Source organism: Amblyomma mixtum, chromosome 6, assembly GCF_055824585.1.
Source record: "Amblyomma mixtum isolate Tamu chromosome 6, ASM5582458v1, whole genome shotgun sequence".
In the NCBI taxonomy this organism is placed as follows: Eukaryota; Metazoa; Arthropoda; class Arachnida; order Ixodida; family Ixodidae; genus Amblyomma; species Amblyomma mixtum.
In genome coordinates this window covers 42,227,131-42,252,574 of record NC_143017.1, presented here as the reverse complement: position 1 = coordinate 42,252,574, position 25,444 = coordinate 42,227,131, and the positions used below count along the sequence as shown (strand labels likewise).

Below are 25,444 nucleotides of genomic sequence, written 5' to 3'. Positions count from 1 at the left end.
TTGTGTCTGGCACAGCTCCCAAAAAACCCACATCGGCTCCTGCGGCGATTACATGGGAAGCCCAAATTAGACTCAGCCCTGCAGTACGCACATCTCTCCAACATGATAATTAAAAGTAAAGTAAATACGTTGACCCAGTGTGGGCAAAATGCGGGTCAGCCATATTCGGGCTGGCCACTACGTAATCAACCTGTGTCCTATTGGGCAATGCAGGTAGGACCAAAGTGCTCAGGCCGGCTGCTGTGGATAATATGTGGACAAGCGCAATTTAGTGAACCCACACAGATCTCATCCTGCGATGGGTGCAGCCTAAAAATGTCTGTTTCGGGCCTCTGTGGCGAATGTGTGGGCTGGCCCCTGCAGTGCTCGAGCCGGTTCCATTCGGCAATAGGCGTAGCCTAAATATATCCAGTTGGGCCCCCTTTGAGCAATATGTGGGCTGGTCCCTGCAGAACAGGGATTGGTCCCATTTGGCAGTGCGGGCCGAATGTGGGCAGCCGCATTTAGGCTGGCCTCATGGGTCAGAAATAGGACCCACCTGGGGATTGGCCGGCAACCAACAGAGGTCCCGTCTGGGTGCCAGTTGTAGAATCCACGTGGGCTAGCCACGTAGTTGCAGAATCCCTGGGCTAGCCCCCACCTCACAGCCCACTTCTGGTACTCTAGTATAGATTACGTAAAGTTGTTACAGGTTGTTTAAATGTGATAAAGCCCTGATTATATGTTGAACTTAGAAAAGCGTAATAAAAAGACGAGGACAAGAAGAAGAAGAACACGCAGGACAAGCCTTTGTCCTGCGTGTTCTTCTTCTTCTTGTCCTTGTCTTTTTATTGCGCTTTTCTAAGTTCAACATGTATTACCAACTCGCCCAACTTTCTGCATTCCCTGATTATAGTTGGTGAGAACAGTCAAAAGCAGAATTCTAAGAGACCTAGCAGTATGCATTTTTCCAATGGCTTCATCAGTTGCTTGAGCTGAGATGCGAACTTCCGACTGATGACAGTGCAGTACGCGCCTTTGTAAGCACACAGAAGCAACCGTGCTTCCGTCGAAAGTCATTTCGAGGTGTTGAGGCAGATGGCTCTTGTGCTTTAATTTCTTTCTGGTATTCAGGTCAGGCCCCAGCTTCGCCGGATATTGTGTCTGTGGGTAAGGCTCGTCGCTGATATTTCGCTGGCAAGCATGGTGACCTTCAAGTTGCGTCGCGTCGCCGTTAATGTGATCGAACTGACTGCAGCGTACTCGCTGCTGTTGGTGGAGGATAGCCATCGTTTCGCCGTGAAGCATCCTCACCTCTACAGAGTGGGGCACCTGCGTGGGCTAAGTGACTTTCCGCGCACAGTCACAGCGTTGCTGCGGCGCAGCGATGTAATGCATGTCCTTGACGGCAATAAGGAACGGCACCGACAGCAAGACGTCGGGTGCTACCCTAGGCGCAGGGAGCCACTGAACTCTGGGCGCTGTTGAGGCGTGGTCGCGGTGCATTGGAAGAAGGTAGTCCTTCTCACATGTATGAGAGGTGTCAAAGGATTTGGCTGGCTGGCCGCACCGCAGTGAAAGCACAGTGGATGTTTGTCGGATATTTCAATAGGCGCCGCATATCCTTCGGCTTGATTGTCTGGCGCAAGGTGCATGGGCTGGGGTTTGGCGTTGTGCTGACGGCGAATGTCTCCTGGCGATGTGTGACTGGGATATATGGGCTCCGAACCGCAGTAGCGTATGTCATGGCTTTAGGTTGATGGGTCGGGGTTCTTGCCAGAGGAACGGTCAATTATTGCCAAATTTCATCACTGACGATCCATAAAGGGCCATTACTTGAAGCTGCGCTCATGGTGATGGCTGTTTTGGTTGTAGCGGTTCGCGGATAACTTCACGAATCTCTCACAAATTGCTTCTGCTCGCAGACATTGTGCCCGGATATAGACTTTAGTGTTGAATTGAGAGGTTCGGGTGCCAAGATGCTTTTTGTGGTCGCCGACTGTTAAATGATATCGGTCACTTGTTTTGGCGGGCTGCGCCCGAGGCAAGCGATCAGCTGCTCTTTACAGCCTCGAATCAGGATCCTTTCCCTTTAGTGTCCAACCACTTATATGCCCCCAAGACCGACTAAGAATCTTGTCACCATACGTGCGCATGTACGTTCGTTCGACCTTGTGTCATTGCCTAGCAAGCCGAGTTACTACGCGATTACCCGTGCTATTCGGGTATAACACGTTTAAGATCGGGTAACTTCGGAGCAGCGTCGTGCCAGCTGCGCGACAGGTTGCTCGGGAAGAGCAAAATAGGTCGCACAAGCTCTGCCGGTGGCTGTCATAAAAACAGCCGCCTGTTAAAAAAGTGGCGCATCGCTTAACTGCTGCACCACTGCGCAGGTAGTGGTATTAAGACTCACCCGCGTATATGAATGTTAACTAGACAATAAACCACTCTGCATATATCGGCACTAACCCACTAAAGATAACGCTTCTTACCTTTAGTATGGAACTCAAGTGTCCCCTCCAAATGATGTACGAACACTTTCTGTCACATGTAAACTGTCTAAGAGCGTAAACTCATAAATTCCACCGTTATCTGCGCACTGGCGTGCCGGAAGATTATGCTGTTGGATGCGGGAAAGTCGCAATTACTTAGCCCTCTTTTTGCGTTACACACTTGAGAACCTTTTGAAAGCTTCCGCCTGAACGTGGCCCAAGTCATTAAGAGAGAATAGTTATTTTTTTATGACAACTTTTCAGGTCTATCGAAGGAAAAGACAAGATAGCGAAGTTTCCCCGCGTCCTCCCAGTTAGAGAATGTGGCCAGATGGTTCAAATCGACGAGCCATTGCTCTTGCTCGGAAACAGGGCAACTGTAGAAAGATGAATGTACCCAGGAATGCGCAATATTTACTTTGTCTAGCTTGGTCATCGTTGCAGCTTGCCTTCTAGCTTGGTCATCGTTGCAGCTTGCCTTTGCAGTTTAGTGACGTCCGGTAGGAGCCGTGCTCAAAGGAGGAGCAACAGGAGATGGCTGCTGATTCTAGCCTTGTGTTCGGTCATGTCAGATCACGCGGCTTTGCCAGCACTTGTCCCTTGCTTATCCACGCACCTCCACTAGATCTCACGTTCTCACTACAGCAGTCCGGCAGTGAGGGATACAACGGAAGACTTCGAAAAGAAACTCTTTAATTCGCTGACCTGCGCGCACAAAAAGTGAGCCCGGTGAAGATGGTGCAGTAAACTTGCTCGGCTCCTGTCATCGCTCAATTTGAAGCGTGCAAACACCTTAGAATACGGCACGAAACTCAACTACACCAATATCAAAAAAGTACGTGCACGTGCGTGTGACTTCGATGTTTGCAGATAAAATGGTCTCACCTCGCAACGGAAAAAAGTGGTAAAACCGCATTCCAACGCCTCTCACCCTGAACAATATAGATCACAATGATTTGAAGCAACATGAGGCAGGCTTGAGACAAAGCGTAGCTGTATCTGTAGAGTGGAAAAGACACATTAACGAACTGAAAACAATAATGCAAAAAGGAAGGTGCCGCACAAATAATGCTCTTCTGGCCACAACATTTGCTGCAGAAATCCCAGGCCACTGGAGAGTGAAGCCCCCATGTAGCACAAAGTGGGCTCTGAAGTAAGGCCCTCTGTAGGTCTAATGTGGGTAGCCCATGTGAGCCCCAGTGGGGTTTGGTACACGGGCCTTTGTCGGCTCACTTAGTCCCCAAAGGAGGGTGATGTGTATGTATATGGGCAGACCCAGCCCAAATCTCTCATTGTACTCTCAATGCGAAATTTTCTGCAGTAATTTTTCTAATGTCAGCCTGACTTGAGCAGACTGGAGAAATTTGTTTTGTAAGCACGGGGGCTTCATGGGCTGTATAGGTTGCTAACAATGAGCTCGTGTGGCACCTTGTGCTGGCAACGAACTTGATTGTTCGGCGCTGCGCGGACCGCCTGTGTTTATAGTCCGAACTGTGATCACGCTTGGAGAGCCCCTATAGTCTGATTCATTCCGGTAGGTGGGTACGTGCGCAGTCATCCCTGGGCATGATCCGTTTGTGTTTCACAATTTTTTGATTGCGAGAGCTCAAAGTTTATAATTTAAAATTTTCAGGTAAAATGCTGAAAATTGCTTTACAAAGTTATCCATAAGAATAATTTGATTTGGCCTACCTTACAGAAACAATGAATTAAACTACTGCATGCAAATTCGATACAGCCACGCCACTAGGTTAAGCCCTGCTGTAGCTGACGTAGGAACGCCTACGGCATTTCATCAGCAGTTCCATTTAGGCTTGCCGGGTTTCGTCTCGTATAACGCTCGCATTTGTGTTGCATCTGCCTAGAACACCACAAGGGGCTGATGTGGACAGCTTGCGAGCGCGCGCGCTTTCCAGCCCCGGCACGACGATGTGAGATCTTAGTGGTTTTGTGGATGCAGCCAAATATAGGTTTCACGAGGTTTTTTCCGCACACACACAACATTTATGTTTCACCTGCCCTGCAGTTCTCTACAAGGGGCAAATGTAGCGAGCACGCGGTCACGCTGTTTTATCAGCCTCGCCCTGGCCTATGTGATATCTACCAATATTTCCTGTGGGATAGCTGAGGTTTTTTTTTCTGCAAAGAGCCTACAATAACTTCCTATCTGCTCTGGAGTACCATACAAAAGACCGATGTTGACAGCTTTCCGATACGCCCGTTTCCAAGCCCCGCCACGGCTTCATCATCATCAGCCTGACTACGCCCACTGTAGGGCAAAGGCCTCCCCCATCGCTCTCCATTTAAGCCGGTCCTTTGCCAGTTGCAGCCACCGTATACCCGCAAACTTCTTATTCTCATCTGCTCATCTAACTGTCTACTGTCCCCTGCTACGTTTCTCTTCTCTCGAAATCCATCCCGTAACCCTTAAGGACCGCCTTCTAATGCCTTCGCATCACATGCCCGGCCCAAGCCCATTTCTTCCTCTTGATTTCGACTAGGATGTCCTTAACCCAGGCTTGTTCCCTCACCCACTCCACCCGCCTCCGATCTCTTAACGTTACACCTATCATTTTTCTTTACATGGCTCGCTGCGTTGTCCTTAACTTAAGCTTTACCCTCTTTATTTGCCTCCACGTTTCTGCCCCAATAGGTGAGTACCGGTAAGATACAGCTGTTGTAGACTTTTCTGTTGAAGGATATTGGCCTATGCGCGCGCTGAGTGGTTTCGTGTTGGCAGCCCCATAAGGTTTAACAGAGGATTTTAAGCATATAGAGCCCGATGTAATGTTGCACCTGCCCTCTTGTACCGCACAGCAGTTGGGCGCACCCGTTTCTCAGCACTGCCCAGCCTATGTGAGACCTAGAACTGCTCCGTGTGGGCAGCCCACTTTGGGCCAGCAGAGGCTTTAAAAGTATAGAGCCCATTTTGATGCTGCATCTGCCTACCCTCAGATACCCGACAAGGGACAGATGTGGGCTAGATGTAGAAATGTGCCATGAGCTGGCCATAGCAACGCCGATATTGGACCCGTGTAGTATCAATTGGGGAAAGCACAGCTTGGTCTGGCCTGCTTATTCCGCACAGGGGGCCGACGGGCTACTGCACTATTTACTCGCTTGTTTTGTACTTCAGTTTGGCAACTGCATACTTTTGTACTTCAGTTTGGCAACCCCTAGGTTTGAATCTCTCTGTATTCGCACGATAGGAACATGTGATGTGATTGTGCACAGGATGTGATTGTGGACTTCTTAACTTTTCATGAGTGGTGCTGAAAAGAGAGTAAATGACCTGAGGCTTGTTGCAGTGTTTCTTCTTCAGCTGTACATTTATCACGGTCACTGCTGGAGGTCATTCTGCACAGCAGTCCCTTTCAAAACTGTATGAAGCATTGGCAAGTAGCGGTGTCATAGCTAACCTGCTAAATTCCCCTTTTATCGGGATCCGCGCTTTGGTAAAGAGCGTGCTACAATTATAAAGAGAAAAATGACGGCCGCTTTGGTGTCGTTAGGCCAAATGGTAAAGTACTGCGCTTGCACATCTGTGTCGTTTCGAGCTAGGTTTTCAAGGTGAAGTAGGCTTCAGGTAAAGGGGGCGAAAATAAGTGAGTAGGGTTATTAATGATGGCGCCCTAAAACTGCAGTGGGCAAGTAAGCCCCTGCTCACGCCCATGTCGAGATAGCGGTAATTATTAATGCCCATTTATGCGGAGTTGGTCTTCCTCTACTGTACTTTCATTGATCCCTTGGGAATCCTCACACCATTCGTGGCGCAGTGGCGCAGCAGTTAAGCGATGCGCCAGTGTCCTACAATGGTAGGTGCTGCCATCGGTAGGGCTTGTGACACCCATGTTCCACTACTCAAGCAACCTCTCGCCACCCCCTACGGCGGACAGTTGCCCCGTAATCCGATGTGCAGGTTGTCCCATGGCCTAGGTGGCTCACCTGCCGGCTTTCATTTCACCCTTGTTGTTTCGAAAAACGGGCAGCGGCGAAATTGGTGAGGGGGGCTCAAATGCTAGCATGCTAAAAATAACAAATCTAGGTCATCTTCTTATATTCACTTATTGTAAATCGTTCATTACGACAATTTGAATGCAACGCATTAAAGTAAAACTACCCAAACTTATTTAAGTGCGTTTGATAGTAAACTTGACCTAAACATTTGAGCTTTTCCGAACAGCATCAGGCGTCTGGACAAAAGCGTACGTGTAATAGAGAAGGGAAGATTTTTCTCGGGTACACTTCGAGAGCAGTTTTAGGCCAGGGGGATTTAGTGCTAGTGCACTAAAGTGAATATAACCGATGCACTAAGTTTTAAATTACATCTAGATAATTTCTTACCTACAGTAGAAGAACATAAAGTCTTTGTTTAGCCACTCTGAATGCAACACCATGAGATAAAACTAGCCGACCCTGTTTAATATGTATTTGCCATAAAACTCACCACGAAGAACCTCCCTTTGAATTCCATACCAAGAGGTGGAATGAAACAGCACACCTAATGTGCCATTGCAGGCAATTTATTTGAAAGCGCACGCTGAATACCTTGGGAAGCTGGTATATAGGTTGAAAAGGATTATGCGATATTTTATGCGGCAAACGTGATGCCTCTGTCACAGATTTGTAGATTATGTTACCCCTGCTCTGCAGAACAAGGACTACCCTGAACGAGAGCTACACATACGTACGCCTGGCAGACATGAGCATCGTGCTGACAGGCCATGCTGCTCTCTACTAAATGTTATCTTTGTTAGCTCCTCAAAGAGCTCTGCAGTCAAGTGTTAAAATTACACTTTCTCGCAGCTTTCGCAATGCATAAGCTCTCAAGTGACCAGAAGCATTTTTATTCCTTTTGACATCAGCCCTTGTCATTGTGATTTAGTTATAAAGCGCAGTAATGCCAATGTACCAATTTCACATTGACTAAGCCTAGGATTTTTCTGATTACATAAATCATTAGTTAAAAGGCATTTTTGTGACTGCTGTATTAGTTGTGAGGCCTCTACTATGCAAACACAGCATAGAGTCAATGGCATGAAGTGAAGTAGCATCATATTGTTACATGGTGACCATTCGAAGAATAAGACGTGATGAACGATGGACAAGAGATGATTTAGTGGCCACTGGCGTAGCGCGATCGCTCCGTCCCGTGCCACTTCCAGCTACGCCTTCTTCGTCACAATATAAAAAAATAATATAACTGCCGGAGGGAGCTGTTGACAGAATTCAGACTATTCTGTAGCCCTGTGGAAAGCAAATATGAACGTTTTCGGCTTTTATTCGCAAGGGAAAACCAAATTTCAGTTGTATATAACTGGATTACGTTTTATTTTTCTTTGGTAAGCTTTAGAAGGCATCATCTAGTGGACCCCTTGTGAAATAGAAGCTCCAGTTGTGCGTTATCTGGGAGACAGACGTACTCTGGACGGTTATCAAACGCTGTAGGCCATTATCAGCAACAGCCATTTTTGTGCAGGGACTAATATTCCCTTCATTTGCAAACCATTCAAAGATAAAAAACAGAATCTGAAGCAGAAAAGCAAATGTCATGTATATAGGTGCTCAAAAACATGTTTGACATACACAAAACTGAACACTTATGCTCCGCCTTAAGGTTATGACGCATTGTGTTAAGGGGGCAATGTCCACATATGCGGAATTGGTCAACCTCGACTTTACATTCGTACATCCCTGGAAGCCCTGATACCCATCCTGCCGGAGCGCAGCACCACTTGAGAAATTTGCTACTGCCCTGCCACATGACAGATGCTGCCAGCGGCGAGGTTTATGCGACTCAGGTAGCGCTTCAAAAGCAACCAATCAAAGCCAATCATTAACTTAACTGCAACCTGCCATGGTGGTCACTTCACTCACAATACGGTGGGGAGGCTGTGATTACGCCACAAGGTCACATGAACTAGGGTCGCACCTAGTTTGCTTCTCCAAGGATTTATTGCTCACAGCGCTGACGACGACGACAACGGATTTTCTGCCGGCAAGGCCTCCCGCCGTGGGTATGTGCCCTTAAGCCTGATGACATCATCATCAATAATCGACAGGGGCCTTTATGCTGTAGCGTTAAACTGTAGCAGAATAATAGTCCGTATTCCCCATTACAACGGAAATTAAGGCATCTGGAAAGAAGAAGAAGTTCTTTGTAGCAGACTGCAACCTGCCTGCCTCTGCAGTTTTTTTTTGTAGTGCATGGCTTAACGGTGCAGCCGCTACTTCCATGTGCTTCTTCTGCACCCTGTTTCCGTAATTTCAGCAGGACTGCTGAGGTTTTAACAAAGTGAAATACTTTCACTTAAAATACAGAAGCAATTATGTACGGACTTGCTATGTTGTTTGCATTTCTTAATAACTGGATTGATATTTTTCGCATATTTCGCTCACCATATCTCTTGAATTCTTATGCCTGCGTAAGTAAGTTACCTTTTTTGTCAAAACTGCCCCGTTGTAGTGGTGGCAAGTCTTGTCAAGCGGTCGTAATGGCTGCTTATTTTTTGACTGCCGACAGGTTTTGCAAAGACCGCTGGAATAAACTAAAATCAAAATGGGAATATATTCCCTTGTAGGGCAGCCTGCCCAAATTCCAGCCTGCTCTTTTGATTCATTGAAGTCTTAGGTTTGTCTGAATCTTTTTTTCACTAATAAATCAATTTGTGTACGTCCCTATTTATACACGGACGAGGCCAAGGAAAAAACCTGCATGGCGGCAACACGGGTGACCTTCAACTACTTTAAAAAAACAGCACATGAGCAAATGCGCCCACGATCTTTGTCGCGATTACGAAAATGCGTTTTTTAAAACTGGCAACTATTCAGAACATACGTACACATCTGCGAAATGAAAGACAATTCGAATCTCGGGGCATGTCCTTTCCATTTAAATACATCTCAAACTTGAGCGTTGCCTCCTTTTTTGTCAATGCGTACTTCTGCTATTTCTGCATGCCTACTCTCCTTTTTGCTGATTTCAGGCGTCTTCCTTTCTTTACCACATGCATCATTCTCGTGAACATTATGCTTCATTGCACCTATTGATTACCACTGACTGCTCTTTCAATTTATTTTACTCATCCGGTTAGAGGTTGTCGTGATTTCGCGTTGCTAATTGGATCTTTCTTCTCCGGAGATATCTTAGCAGTATCGTGTCGAGCTACCCTATCGTGTGCTCCTAATGCGTAGTCAGCGTTGATATTTTTGAGATTATCAATTATCATTCATCTACTGTGTGCTATTGTTAGCTCCCTTTGTTAAAGTGACATTTATTTTCCCTCCAAATCCTCAGCTCTTACACTTTCCCTCCTTGCGGTAAATCGCTTACAGGTTTCTTCCTAATCAGATTCCTCCATTATTTCTAGAAATGTAGGCAAGTTAGAGGAATTACCATCCGATGGTGATTAAATCTTACTTCCACAGCCTGGAAACGCCTTGATGCGCGCTATGTGCAGTTTATGCGAATTTTAGTTCCGCAATTGTGGCTTTTTGACGACCGTTCCTGCTCTATCGCTTTCGGAAGTGATGTCCTTGAACCGTAAAATAATTCTTTATGTGAACTCTGCTATTATCTCTCCTTGCTTTCCTTTTTACCTATTCTCAACTAAATCATTGCCCTATTTCCTGCCTGAATCTTGCCCACCTTGGCATTGAAGTCATCCATCGGTACTGTGTACTGTGGTTTTACTTCAGTCATTGCCGATTTCACTTCTTCATAGAAGCTTTCCTCTATCTCTTGAACATGACGCATGTAGACGCGTACTTCTGTGATACTCTCATTATTTCCTTGATAATAAGCATAATCACTATAGCTGCCACATTCTCTGTAATGAATAAAATCAGCCGATTTGTCAGCAATATCTTTCTTGATCAGGTATCATAGACCTAGTTTCTTTCTATCAGGTAAATCATGATATTGAAGCGAAAAGCTTCACTAGGCTAGTCAACGCCGCGCTTCGCGTGAGCCGGAGGCCAGATTTGCCACTTCAGATTTGCCACGCATGGCACAGGTGGCCGCCGTCGCCGCCGCCACCGCTGACTCCGTCGCCTGACCATTCCCCGTCGCCGCTTCTCCTCCTCGCCACCGTTTGAGCTTTCACCGCAGCCGTGCGCAGTGCGAATTTAAAAGGAGGGGTATATAAGGCGCGCTTGCCCATAGAACAAGCGCAAACACTCGCTATGGAAGGAGAAAAAGAAGCAACAGTCGGGCGGCACAGAAACACTGATCCAGAAGTGGTAGCCTGGGAGTTGGCTGAAAAGCATCGAGAGCTTAGCTAAGCCACAGCCTTGGCTAAGAGAGAGCCAATTTTTTAATAGCTTTCCACACTTTAGTATTGTAGTTGCTTCATCTGCCTTCTAACAGTACTGAGCCCTAGCTACTCGAACAGCACTGTTAGTATAGCCTCACTGGTATGGTTCTAGGGTTGAACGGTGCCAGGCTGAGCTTCCAGCAGCAGCCTCTCCGGAGCCAGCGATTCTTCTTTATCATCATCGTCATCATCAGCCTGACTACGTCCACTGCAGGGCAAAGGCCTCTCCCATGTCTCTCCAATTAACCCTGTCCTTCGCCAGCCGCGGCCACCATATTCCCGCAAATTTCTTAATCTCATCCGCCCACCTAATTTTCTGCCTGCCCCAATTTTAAATTTTAAATTTTAATTTTCTTAGCAGCCGCGAATGTATGAAAGGTCTGACCGCTGCAGCTGCCAGAGACAGAGGACCAGGGGTTAAATGATTTGATTCTGTAGGAAGTCGCGGCCAAGTACTTCGCCAGGTAACGAAATCGTGAATTCTTGTGTGTGTATGAGGTCGATCCTTGACTTCCTAATTATCTGCACGCAGCCCTTGTTACTTATTTCTATCAGTACAGCGATTTATTTCTATATGGTGAAGAATTGCGGCTGCACCTAGACTGTATCCGATGTCCTCTACACACGAGGTGGATGCATATGGTCTAATTGCCATCCCTGCCATACCAATAAATTCGACTGTATTCACAACTGGTGTCCTAGCAACACCCACACGCCCGCTTCGTTGGTTAAAGGATGGCAGGTCCTGTAAAATTTCTTTTTTTTTCTCTTTTCAACCCTTCATTGCCCAACCTATTTGATATTTATGGCTCACAATATATTTTCTCGGCACGGCTGTTTACTGATTTTTTTTTAGAACCAATACGTTTTACTTTTCTGTCTTCCCGCTATAGTCTATCGGCACGGGGCGGCCTCTTTCTGTCGGCACCAGCCAGAAATCCTTGCCCATGTTTTGTGGCGATTGCCCGGATAGAGGTTTTTCGAGCGGTATTAAAATATCATAATTGCATATATCATCAGGTTTTATTTTCTCACACCTACCATGTAAGCCATTGATGGCTAAGCCTTAGGTAAGCACGTGTATATCTAATGTCCTAAAAAGTTGAAATTACCTGTCGCTTGACTGAAGCAGGTCACTCTCATTCGTTTGGAATGGATATGCAATTCCTAAAACCTTATAGTGAGGGGTCTGTGATAGCGAACGCTTCAACAGCGGATGTTGTTATACTCGCTCTGTAAATTATTCGCCAATACGGATGAAACCTCAAAAATGTCATGAACTTCTGTCTATGCGAGAAGGGGCTCGCCATAACCTTGGGGAATGTCGTCAAGCTTGGGACATGCACTCTGATTCTGAACCTGCGCTGCCAATTCTGGAGTGCTCCTTAGGGCTATACTGCCAGATCTATTTCGTATTAAACGTAGCGGAGCTGCATTTGCCTATAGACGAAAAATTCCAGCGTATTCACTTTCAGCTGAACACGGGATATGGCAGGCTGCGCGCAAATAACCCCTGTGACGCAGAAGGATACACCAGCCTCTCAGATGACCTGCGAACAGGAGCGGCATTTTCGGTACCCAAAGACTATGAGAAATTCGAAGATGAAGCACTGGGTGTGTGGATCCTGCAATCACTGTTGCCACTTCGCGATGCATTAAGCTTACCCAGGGGAGCCTCGCACATGACGCAAGGCATTGTCTTGACACGGTGATACAAGTATTTTATTGGAGTCTGTGCATTCTTCTGTGTACTCGTGTTCTGACATCGCTGCTGAAGATGGGGGATGTAATCGCCTTGCAACCTCTACATGCGTACGAATGAGCGTCGCTGCCCACCTCTCTAGCGTATTTAGAGAAGAGGCCATTCCCAGAGAACTTGCGAACATTAGGCAAACCAGCATCTCCTACAGGGGTTCCGCAGTGCTGATTACACGCACTTGTGGTGTGTTTTGCATCTTCTTTCGTCCATATCGTCAATAACTCCAACTATAATGTAATAACTCTATTTCCTCTTTCCTAGCTGATCCGCAGTGCAGAGTAGAAGGACATGTATTGATTCCGCTAAGCCACCTCTATTTATGTCTGCTTATAAACCCCAGTATTTCAGTGAATTGAAATATCACAATCGTTTCTTATGAAATGGGGCGTCCTTAGAGTGAATATTGCTCTCGAAAAACATCCGCAATCGATATCTTCGCCAGAAATCACTCTGTTTTATTAACTCCGCGAACTGTAGGCACAAACAGTGAATTAACTGGCTGGGTTGAAGCACTGTACTTCGGCCACCTGAAAAAGTAAGGACGTTTTTCTTAGACAGATTTGCTTGTTGTAGGTACTTTGATCATCTGTTGACTTAACAACGCAGCCAATGAAACGTTCCACACTTTCGCACCCATGTGCGGTGGTATGACTCGTGTACCATTCTTACACATCTTTTGATCGACTATGCAGTAAACTTGCCCTCACACATTCTGCCTTCCCCAGCTATTCTTGTATGCAGTTGCGCCAAGTGTGAATGTGACACCTTTTTAGTTTAATGTTTATTTAGAATACTGCCAGCTCAAAATAGGAGCTGTAAAGACTTAGATTTACAAGATTACACTAGAAAAAATAAGACTGTAGGAAGAAGCTTCTCCGAACAATCATGACAAAGGTAACCTTAGTGCTGCAAAAGAATAAGGCTAACAGTTACACAAGTCCTAGAAAGAATAATGGTGCAAGGTTTATGACCACAAGTAAAGACCGCATGAAAGCCCACGGTATCGGGAAAAAATTCCCAAATGCCTACGGTTGAACGACAGATTCTTCGAGTTTTTCCAGTGAACCAAATTATGCTAGAAAAAATAATATATTTAAACGCATCATCTATAGTAGGATAGTTTGACAAAAACGCGGTAAACTCTCAGTTATTGCTCTCGATTACAAACCTTAAGGACTTATTTTCAGCCTTTTCGTTAACTGCACATAAAAAGAATAATGGTGCAAGGTTTATGACCACAAGTAACGACCGCATGAAAGCCCACGGTATCGGCAACAAATTCCCAAATGCCTACGGTTGAACGACAGATTCATCGAGTTTTTCCAGTGAACCAAATTATGCTAGAAAAATAATATATTTAAACGCATCATCTATAGTAGGATAGTTTGACAAAAACGCGGTAAGCTCTCAGTTATTGCTCTCGATTACAAAGCTTAAGGACTTGTTTTCAGCGTTTTCTTTAACTGCACATAACGAATCCCGAGTGATATTGTAATACAAATAAATAGAAATAACATTCATGTGCCAAACGCTTTGCTACTACATAGTCATTGTGCCACTAAAACAACCGTTTTCCGCTAGAGGAGCAGGTGAGCAATATTTTACAACGTTCCACACAGATATTTATACATCCTCCTACACTCCGCATATTCCGCCTTCCCAGTGAACACAGTGCAAACGTAACTCAAATTGAGGGCTAAGCGGGCGGGGTCGTTACTATATAGTGCATCATTCGCATTTGATTAGAATTCAAGTGCTTTATTCAAGTGCTTGCAACTGATGCTTGTTGTTATTGATTGACTTCGCAGGTTTGCCTACCGATGCTGAGGAATGCGAGTTCTTCGTTTCACTGTACCGGGACGTCGGTGAAAAAAGATATTATAGTTTTCCTGTGCAGGCCATTCCGGCTTAGTTTCAATGCTGCAAAAAGAAGCGCAGTAAACTTAATTCACCAATCGCTACGTGAGCAAGTTTTCACCAATTTCACACTGAATAAAGGAACTTAAGGTTTTTTATAGTGTGTGTTCAATAAAGACGTCTTTCTGGCATTTTAAATAAAAAATGGTGTCTCCAGTTCTCGCTTCACAACAACCCCAAGAGCTCCTACTACCTCTGCTATATTTTTAACCTGTGCAAATCGGGAAAAAAAGAATTTTGAGTAGCATGCTACTAAAGCCGATTAGTTAAAAGAAAATCCTGCTCCCCTCTTCACTGCTGTTTTGCTGTATAACTTAACCAGCAGCAAGCACCATCCACTTTCCACTTGCATATTAAACGTTATACTAACAAAGATTTAGAATAAGGACAGATGACTGATTAGGGGCACTGAAGAATACGTGTGTAAACATGCAAACTACATAACATACTTAGAGAATAGTAAGAAAGCCTTAGAGCAGCACAAAGAAGCGACTATCTTAGCTATAACATCAAGATGCTTTTTCTACGGTATAACAGGCTACTTCATTTAGGGATGCTAGTAATATTTAAAGCGCGTAGTTTTGCCCGTTCCATTTAATTCTCTTAGGAGACTATTCTAGTATTACTTAAAGTTGAGTTGCATTCCAGTTAAGCAACGAAAGCGAAGTAGGGCCGAATGTAATGCGAAGATTTGACAAAAAGGTAAGCTATCACCTACAGAACCTGCGAGACACATTGATTGCACAATGCCGTGTTGTATTTTGCAATGCGTTACTGCAACTAATTCCTGAACGTTATCGAAGCTCACTCTAGTGTCACGTGAAGCCGATTGCGCGCCTGCTGATTGGCCGGGATAGTACGATCTACCACCAATGTCGGAGGTGTCAGAGAGGTTCACAATATTGTCCTGATTAGATCGTTGTCATCCGCTTAACTTCACCCACTGCAACATAAATGACTCTCTCAATGCTCTTGTATTAACTAACACTACTCGGAATTCGGGACACCGGATTGTAGTTCCACTGGCTGCCAGTACGCGGTGCATGGCTTCGGGTGTACAACAATAGCACGCGGACACCATTCGTGAAGTAGGAAAAAAAATGACTAAGTGGCTGCACAACAGAACATGATAGGCCGTATGACATAGCGGCAGTGACTAGCAGCTGTCCTGTATACAATCAATCGATCGATCGATCGATCTCGATCGATCGATGGATCAATCAATCAATCAATCAATCAATCAATCATTCATTCATTCAATCTATCAATCAATCAATCAACCAACCAACCAGTTCTTCAGTCAATCAACCAATCAATCAATTCATCCGTCGATCAATTAACCAAAATGTTAATCAATTAACTATTTAATTAATTAATTAATCATTCAATGATGCTTCTTTAGCCCAATCAAAAGGCAGAGGACAAAGGAGAAAACGCTCTGAAGAGCTTGACCGGCTTCTGGGCCTACTGAAAAAAGCGCAGCAGCGGTTCAAATAATAGAAAAGCGAAAGAAGGAAGTTACATGCAGAAACAAACGACGGATGTGAACAGAACCTATCGAAAATAATTAAAAAGAATAGGAGACAATAGTCGGTCACATGAGCTTAAACAATACCGGGTCATAGAGCGGAAAAAATACCGAAGTGTAGATACTACAGCACAAATTTGAGGCTGCCGAACAAAGGATAGTGCAGAGTTTCCTCACCATCTAAGCTAATCAACTAAAGTCAGCACAGGAGCTTGTAGCAAGGCAGTAATAACGTAAGAAACAAAGAAGCGATAGATACTTCACGGAAGCTCAACTATTCGACTTTCAAAAACGAGACGATTTGAAGGCCGCTGTCAGCTAGTGTATTCCAAAGTAACCGGAGGAGATAACGTGGCGTCATCCCGCCATATTTAGTTAATTGGCTAGGTATGAAAATGTAGTTAAGTCCAGCGTTGTTAGTACATTGATACGATGGTTACAAGCTCCCAAAGATTGGATAAAAAGGAAATGTTCTGTTTGATTTCTTGTTTATAACCTTGAGCTAGGCACAACTCCTAAAGCTTAAGAATGTTTACTGTAATATCCATGCTGTAATATCCATGCATCGTCCCAGGGCCGATTAAATACCTCTGGTAATGACCTTCCTGATAACCATCTTGTAACAGCTGTGGCTACCTTATGCCCGCTAATTTTCTCAACTCATCCGCCATCCTAACTCTCTAACGCATCTTCTGCGCTGACCTCGCTTGCAATCCACCCCGTTAATTTAGGAGATCATTGGTTATCTTGCTCTCGCATTATATAGGCTCACCATCAGCGTTGATGCGTAATTTCTAAATGTACATAATAAACCAGTGTTCCTTCCATAGGAAATTCTGCATCTGCTCTGTATTCAATTTAGGTATAATCCTTTCGTTAACCAACGTTTCTAACCATATCTTAATGCAGTTTAGATGCACTGGCAGTATGTGCATCAGGAGCAGATTGGTTATAGAACATTTTATTCCTCTGAAAGAGCTCGGTAAAAGGTCGCATAAATGCTCGAGAGTATATAGCCCTCGACGACTTTGTTAGCCCACTCCACCGCCAGAAGCTGCGTTCTGGGGTCAGAGCTAGCCAGCACTGTCTCCCACCGCTCGAGAAAAGGAGTGGTAACTAGATCACGCGGTGGTGAGCCGGTGAACTTCAACGTCCCTCAATCCGAGCGCCACCAGCGCCAATCAATGCCTTTAAGCCTAAGCGCCACCTGGCATTCTTCCCGCCTTAAAAACGCGCGCACACAAGCACATAAGCACACGAGAAACGTTCGATAAAGCTGGAGGGGTCACACGCAAAAGACGACTTCATGCGTAGAGCATGGAGGGTCTCCGGATGGGGTAGTCGACGTCTTCTCTGCTCTGGAAGTGTCTCGTCCAGGAGTACCTCTTAGTTTACGTCGCTGACTTGCCGCAAGACTTTACAATTACCTATATGGGCACAAATGAGCTTTTCGGTCAAGCCTCTCTATCGAACAGGTGTCGAAACCCAATTTTGGTCGCCGGCTTTGTAGTAGATTTGCCCGTGAAGAAGGTTGTACAGGCGCGAGTCTTACATCTTGTTGCTGTGTTATGTAGATTCGTAATAAATGGTCTGTTCTGAAAGTAGTAGGACTGATATTTTTAAACAAAATTTATTCAAGAGAATAGTACAAACGATTAAAATTTTTCAAGGTAGCACCCTTCCGCACCTACACGCTGCTGCCAATGAGTTTCATAGTTTTCGTACGCCTTTAAGAACGCCTGGACCGGAGTGCTGTTTAACTCCCTCGTCATGGCCTGTTGAACCACCTCTACCGATCCGTGATGTTTCCCCTTGAGGGTCGATTTTATTCTTGGGAATAGAAAAAAGTCTGGCGGGGCGAAGTCGAGACTGTAGGGGGGCTGAGGCAGCGTTGCCACCTTGTGCTGGGCAAAAAATTGGGGTCCTCATGCACATGATGAAGAAGATCCACCGGTTGGCCTTTTGCTCCTCTGACAACACTCCCCGCACCAACTTCACGCATGCTTTCCTCATGGATAAGTTTTCTGACAGGATCTCAAAAACTTGGGTTTGAGGAATGCTCAAGTCATCAGCAATAATTCCGATACTCATTCTACGATCACTGTTAAGTAAATGTTTCACTCGCTACACATTTGCATTGGTCTTGCTGGTCGAAGGGCGTCTGGAGCGGTCGTCTTCCTCCACTCTTTCCTTACCTTCTCGGAACAGCTTTTGCCACTCAAAAAACATCTGATATACCCATGGAAGCCTCACCGCAGGCCTCCTTAATCATTTTGTGAGTCTCTTTGCCCGTTTTACCAAGATTTACTCAAAATTTGATCGCGTATTCCTGATCCAGTAAACGCTCGATGATTCTGCGTGACGAGACGTTTCGACAGGGGTTCACACTACAAGCGACCTCCTCTCTTCAACGGCCGAGAGCCGACTGCCGATTTTGCCCAGCATTCCCAATATCCCCCTTCAACGATCCTGCACGCGCAGACCACCTCTCGTCAGCCCGTTCGCCCAGGAAAAAATCAGTCCTACTACTTTCAGAACAGACCCTGTAACTGACAAGCCTGCTCGGCTTCTTGGACAAACTGCTCAAAGTCAACAGAGAGTTGGTCAACGGTTGAAGAAGGGAGCATTGCATCGAGCATTGTCTGAACTCCCTGCCCTAGAGGAGGCGATGCGGTGTGAAGCGCATCGTTGCTTGTTGTGCTATATTATAGGCGATTGCTACGTACGGCAGGATTATGTCCCAAGTCCTGTGTCGGACATGGACGCACTATCCAATGCAAAGAAATGCGAATAACACGGCGCCTATTCGCTCCCCTGTTAGAATTTTGAGCGCGCTTCCACCGGTGTGGTAAGGGAAAGACTTTAGAGTCGTCTCTTGAAATGCGAACAGCGGAGCGCCTAGGCTCTGCTCGATTCCCGTTTCTTTCCACCACCCATGTACATCGCCAGCATATCCTTCGTGGTCTTATTAAGTCCCTCTGTCAGCCCATTTGATGCGGGTGCAACGTAGTAGTTTTACGATGGGTTGTACCATTGAGTTTAAAAAGTTCGGCTGTCATCTGGGAACTAAAACCGGTCCGCCTGCCGGTAATGACGTCGGTCGGTGTGCCATCACGAAGTGCGATCTGATTCATGAAGAAATCTGCAACCTCGGACGCTATGACACGAGGTAAGGCTATGGCATCGACGTATCGAGTGAGATAGTCAGTGGCCGTGATGATGCACCGGCTGGCTCCTGAGGACAAAGGGAAAGGGCCGAGAAGGTCCATGCCGACATGATCGAATGGGGCACGTGGTGGTGCAATAGGTTGAAGGAGTCCCGAGGCTTGGAGGACGGGGCTTGACAGCGGTCACGTTATCAGCTCAGGAAAAAGCGTTTAACAGTGGCAAGTTTAGGCTAGTAGAAGCTGGCGTATTCTGGGAAGTGAGCTAGAGTATCCCAAATTGACTGTGTCGTGGCATGCAGAAAGCATTTCCTCTGGAAGAGTTGTGGAGCGACGATTAGGTAAGCTCGAGAGCGGAACCAGGGCTCTTCGTATAGCACACCTCGTTTCAGAGAGAACGGCGACAGGTGTTCAGGAAAATATTTGGGTATCATGGCTCGCTGACGTTTTAAATAATCGACGAGAGGTCGCAGCACTGGATTGGCGCTCTGCTGGGTTGACGAATCAGAAGGCTGGATAGCCTCAAGAAAAGTGATGTCGTCCTCCATGTTGAGGGTTGCGAGTTTGACAGGAGCTGCAGACAGCGTGTCGGCGTCTTCCGGAGTTATAGACGACGGTGAGAACAAACTCCTGTAGGCGAAGGCTCAATCGCACTAGACATCCATATAGGCCACGCACAGTGGCCAATCAACACAACGAGTGGAGGTCAGTGACCACGTCAAAGGAGATCATAGGGCGATATTTCGAAGCGGCAAAGATAATGGCAGGGTATTCTTCTTTTGTTGTGGAATAGTTTGTCTCTGCGCGCGGCAGAGTAAAGCCATTTTGTTGCCCGAGAACCAGATTAACACACACAATTGAATTCACTCCTAAATTTCCATGCAAATAAATAGTGTTTTAAAGATGCCGAAAAGTTATTTTTTTGTTTTCACAGTTGGTTTAATCAGTGAGGAACTGGGCCGCTCTTGTCGAAGTTACCATTTCTTTTTGCGAACTGCAACAACTAATTGCTCCACGATAATGATAGAATTTAAGGCAAGATTGGCTTCGATGAGCAGGTCGCAAGCTTCTGGAAGCAGTTCAGGTCACGCACTCACGAGAGCAGAGAACTGACCACTGCTGATCACTCAAACTTTAATACCGTCGTGACTGGAGTAATTTCGCTGCCATCGACCTGCTTTGTGGCCACGAGCTGTGACACTCATCGATTTCAGGAGCTCCTGTTTAGACAGCTTCCACTTAGCTTGGGTCGTCGCAAGCTCGCTACTCGGTGTCTGAGCAGGTTGTTTTATCGACTACATAAATGGAAACTCCACTGCCGTTCCAACAACGTTTTCATTGATGATTTCACTGCCTGAGGTCTCGGCGTCCACCAAGTTGCCGAGTCAAGTCACCGCGTCCAGATTCTTTGCATGGAGGTACAACATTTCGGTTCTTTTAAGCAGAGCGTTGACCTTAAAGGGGCTGCAAAACACCGCTTGAAAGAGTGCCCGCTATACTTCAGGTGGATTCTTTATGCCACACGGTCATGACTCAAAAAGAATTACAGGAATCGATGCCTAGGAACGGGAGTTATGAAATGAAGAAACTACAAAATACAAGCAAACAAAATGCTGCCCTGCGCTCTATTTCGGTGGGGCTCCCCATTAGCATTTAGCTCTCTCATTGACGACATTGGGACAGGACCAATGAGAACAACCGATCTGAGCACGTCGCGGAAGTTTGGACATCATGGCTGCCTGTTCACTGTAACTCACTCGCGCTAAGGCTGGCAGCATAGCTTACATGGTTACAACAACCATGCTGACGCAGAGTTGGCCCAGCAATGCTTCATCGCCACGTCGATGGTACAGAAGGGAACGTTGATCAATGGCCTTCCCTGACTTATCCGAACTAGAGCGCGAGATGCTTTTTATCGTAGCGCGTGCCGCTACCACCACAGCGTACCGTGCCCTGCCACCGCTTGCTGGATGGATGGACGGACGGACGGACGGACGGACGGACGGACGGACGGACGGACGTACGGACGGACAGACGGATGGACGGATGGACGGATGGACGGATGGACGGAGGGATGGATGGATGGATGGATGGATGGATGGATGGATGGATGGACGGATGGACGGACGGACGGACGGACGGACGGACGGACGGACGGACGGACGGACGGACGGACGGACGGATGGACGGACGGATGGACGGATGGATGGATGGATGGATGGATGGATGGATGGATGGATGGATGGATGGATGGATGGATGGATGGATGGATGGATGGATGGATGGATGGATGGATGGATGGATGGATGGATGGATGGATGGATGGATGGATGGATGGATGGATGGATGGATGGGTAGGAGCGCCCCCTTTGAAACGGGGTGGTGGCAATTGCCACCATGCTCAGCTTTTCTTCCTTTATTATTTCTTTAGTTTACTGTGTTGGCAATTCTCATTAAGATTCGCCATCATCTTTACCTGCGGTTTCCTACAATTCTAACCTTATGCCACATCTCTGCTTTTCAGCCACCAATCCTCCAATCGCTTTTTGCTAACTTCCACTGCAGATTTATTTACATGACCATTGTTATCTTTAAACCCTAGGGCCTCAGAAACAGTGACTGTGCGTGCATCGACATTCGTATGGATACCATCACATTTGATTATGAGGTGTTCAATTGTTTCCACAGATCTACCACACACTGCACATATGTCATCTTCTTCGTTAAATTTCTTTTTGTAGCTGCGCGTTCGAAGACACCCTGACCTAGCTTCAAAAAGTAGGGCACTGCCTCTTGAGTTATCATAGAAAAATTATTTCGTGATCTGCCTTTTCCAGTATCGATACAGTTCTACACTATGTTTATTTTCCATTGAATTACTCTAATTTTTAACTTCCGTGTTTTTAACCTGGCGTTCAATGCTCTTTCTTTCTCCGTCCTCATGACCGGCATACTTACTGGTTAGTTTTCTAGTTCTTTTCCGCCACTGTGAGTCAACGCTCTTTCTGTATAAATATTTAAATACCTTAGCTGCCCACCTGTTATCGTCCAATTTCCTCAGGCGTTCTTCCTATAGTATTTTACTTTTAGCTTCCCGTGCTTAGAACGATGCCCAGCCCATATCCCCTTGTACTGCCTCGTTTGTGGTTTTGCCGTGGGCACCTAGTGCTAATCTTCCAACACCTCTCTGATTTACGTCTAATTTCGACTGAACTTCTGGCCTTAAGCACAGAACTGCATTGCCGAAAGTAAGTCCCGGCACCATTATTCCTTTCCAAATACCTCTTAGTATTTCATATTTGCTGTACCCCCATAATGCCCCATGTTTCATTATCCCGGCGTCTCTTCGTCCTTTTGCCCTAAGAGCCTGTTCATGCTTTTCCGTGTATATCTGCCCTTCGTTTAGCCATATCCCGAGGTATTTGTATTCGGCCACTTTGGGTATTTCGTGGCCTTGTATTGTAAGCACCTGATCAGTTGTATCGTTAAAAATCATCACACCTAATTTAGTTGAGCTAAAACTGAATCCTAGAGCGTCTCCTTCGTCTCCACAACAATTAACTAATGACGGGAACGTGGCGCCATCTGGCGGCCGCGCCCGGTGATCCTCCTCAATTTGCCCATGCCCACTGGTAAATGTGAAACGAATGTCTTTTTTTCTTTGTGTCCTTCATCGGGACCGAAAACAATGCTTGCATAGTGCAATGGCTCGATCAAGTCGATTCTGCAAAGCTGTCCTGAGATACATAGAAAGTAGCCTTAAGTGTTGTTTCCTATTTCATAGATGTTACGAGTCGGCTAGCAGTATCCGATCGCTGCCCCCAGTTATTACGGGTGCCCAGACATCGGATGCCACCGCTGGCAACCAGCTTTTACGGGCGGTTGTTAGCAGCATCCTACCGCTGATCATCAGTTCTTGCGTCACCCGGGTAACAGCATCCAAGCGCTGCCTCCAGTTGTCGTAGCGCACAGGATAACTCGAACCCGGGCTCCGTTTGGTAGCGTGTTGAGTCGTCGGGCTGAGGAAAGTCTGAAGCTTCGGAGTTTGGGAAACAAAAAACAAGGGGCTTTAATTGCACTTTTAAGAAACTTATTTACATACTGAAGATCAGAAAAGCAAAGAATCAAAAATTAAGAGTTCATAACATCGAGCGTCTGGATGAGCCTTTTCGGCAAGGCCCAGAGCGTTCTTTCGCACTCAGCACCGTCCTTCAATCCCCTAAGGTCCCGCCCCTACATCAGGCGGAAGCTAATCCAGCACTAGGCAGATTTTCCCCAAGATGGGCACCAATCACATTGGCACAGCACTGTAGCACGTGGAGTCACGTGGAGTTGCAGAGTCAACGCGTGGGAACGGGAGAGGAGAAATTGCAAGTCCGCTGCGAATTCCTGCAGTGCAGCAAGAGGGTTGCAAGCGGCTCCGTGAACCCGAAAACACATGCGGTCCTTGCGATGCCGCGGGCCTCAACTGCGGCGGCGAGCTGTCTGCAGGGTGGTCGGCGCTTGACGGAAACAAGCAATCCCTTCGGCTCCGCCCCTTCATTTCCCCGAACGGGTACTCTTGGTTCCGTCCGTCGTCGGTCGCTGCCCCCGGGCGTTCTTCGCCGGAAATGTTCATCCCCAACCAGCCAAGCGTGAGGAAATACCGCAGGCACTTTCTCAGCGCGCCATGCTTCTTTGGGGTCGTCGCCTGATCAAACGCAGGTCGCAAGCTGAGTCTTGACAGTACAGAGAGCTGCAATGTCCCGCGATGCTTAACAATAGCCAGTTCCTCTAGTGGTGTTTTCTTCGGTTGTTTTGTTTCCTTTGAAGCGCTTTTACGTAAGGCAAACGTGTTTGTTTTGTTGAACTAATAGAAAACACAAGACGTGGAAAAACGTTTAGAGATTTGTTAACACAGTCTACAGTATATTTACTGTTTGTACAACCATCAAGCTCCGGCACGATGATGTCACATCCACTGCTGAAAACCGCCACTGTCTGGTGACACCATCAGCGCCATGAATTTATTTTTGTGAGCTAATTAAACTATTAAAACTAGAATATACGTGGTGCGACCAATGCTAATAGAATCACAATAACGCATTCTATGCAAAGAACAGTCAAATGAATGCAATGTGAATGTGCCTCGCGGCCTCTTTAAGAGAGGAGAGTTCATGTTCCCTTCGCAGTTGTTGCTTATTTTCAGTGGAGATGGCGTCAGGATGATGGCGCCGGCTCGACACCTTTGCATTAATCCTTCCATGTTCGTAGGAGTCGCCCTGTCGTCCCAAGGATTGTGCGCCTTACCTGGGTGCAGAGGTCCTTGCGAAGATCAGGTCGGTCGTCATCGGGTCCCGAGTATCGATACATCGTGGTGGATCTCAGTGTCCTCCTGCTGCTGCAGCGGAATGCGGGAGAGCGGAGTCGACATGGCCATGACGGGAAACAATTACCTCTTTATTTGCACAAGAAGAAACTGCTAGAAAAGCGGCGGTGCGCCCTCGTATTAGCTGAAGTCATGACTTCTTTATTTATCTCGAAGTATCAGTAAGAAATTTATTGTCATTTGTGTCGTTATTCTGTGTTAATAATGCTCCTAATAGCCTCTAGCGAGGTTTAAAATAAATAGCGCGCTTGTTGCAATGAGCTCAAGGGCCCTGCAGCAAGCCCCCTTGCTGTAGGGGCCTTGAGAAAATGAGAAAACGCACCCTAATTACCTTTCTACTTGCTCATCACATCACCGGTGGCAGGGGTGGAATGCTTTCTTGTACACCATTGTGCAGCTAATAATTACTCGCATACCATTACTCGCACAGCACAGGAGGGAAGCCACCTAACCAGTAGTATCGCCGTTGTGGCAACGCTTTCCAGAAGAAAACAATTTCCTCCCCACCGCCGTGCAAAACCATCACTGGTGCAAATACACAAGCGTTGTAACCATGTTTCAGAGACAATGCTGCCAGCGCCGCTGCCAATCGCTTTAGGTGCGTTCGCAGGAGTCAGCCAGTGTTAAGCATCATTTTTCTGGTAGTCACCAGGTGCGGGGAAGTAGTTTAAACACCGAGACCAACCGTATTTTTCTACCCCTCACCTCTGTCCCGCCCGGCACGTCCGGACGGCACCCGCGGCCCGTAGGCCTTCTGTCATCCTACCTCAACTAGAGTTTAGTGCGGGGGTCTTTTCGGGTGTGTGATTTCTTGAAAAAAAAGGTAAAGAAGGCACACCCAGCAAAGCAGGACGTTTGAAGGAAGCAAATCTAAAATTTCAAAAGGTAGGGCAAGCTTGAACAACAGCGGAGCCGTTTCCGC

General features: G+C 46.4%; 1 protein-coding gene across 1 annotated transcript in view; it reads left to right on the top strand.

Annotated features, from left to right (window-relative positions):
* LOC149338833 (uncharacterized) overlaps window positions 1–25,444 on the top strand; it is a 177,825-nt gene that overhangs the window by 130,337 nt on the left and 22,044 nt on the right. The window contains exon 16 of the mRNA XM_089550814.1: window positions 453–520. Coding sequence (XP_089406940.1) covers window positions 453–520 — 68 coding nt within the window. The remainder of the gene's footprint in view (window positions 1–452; window positions 521–25,444) is intronic.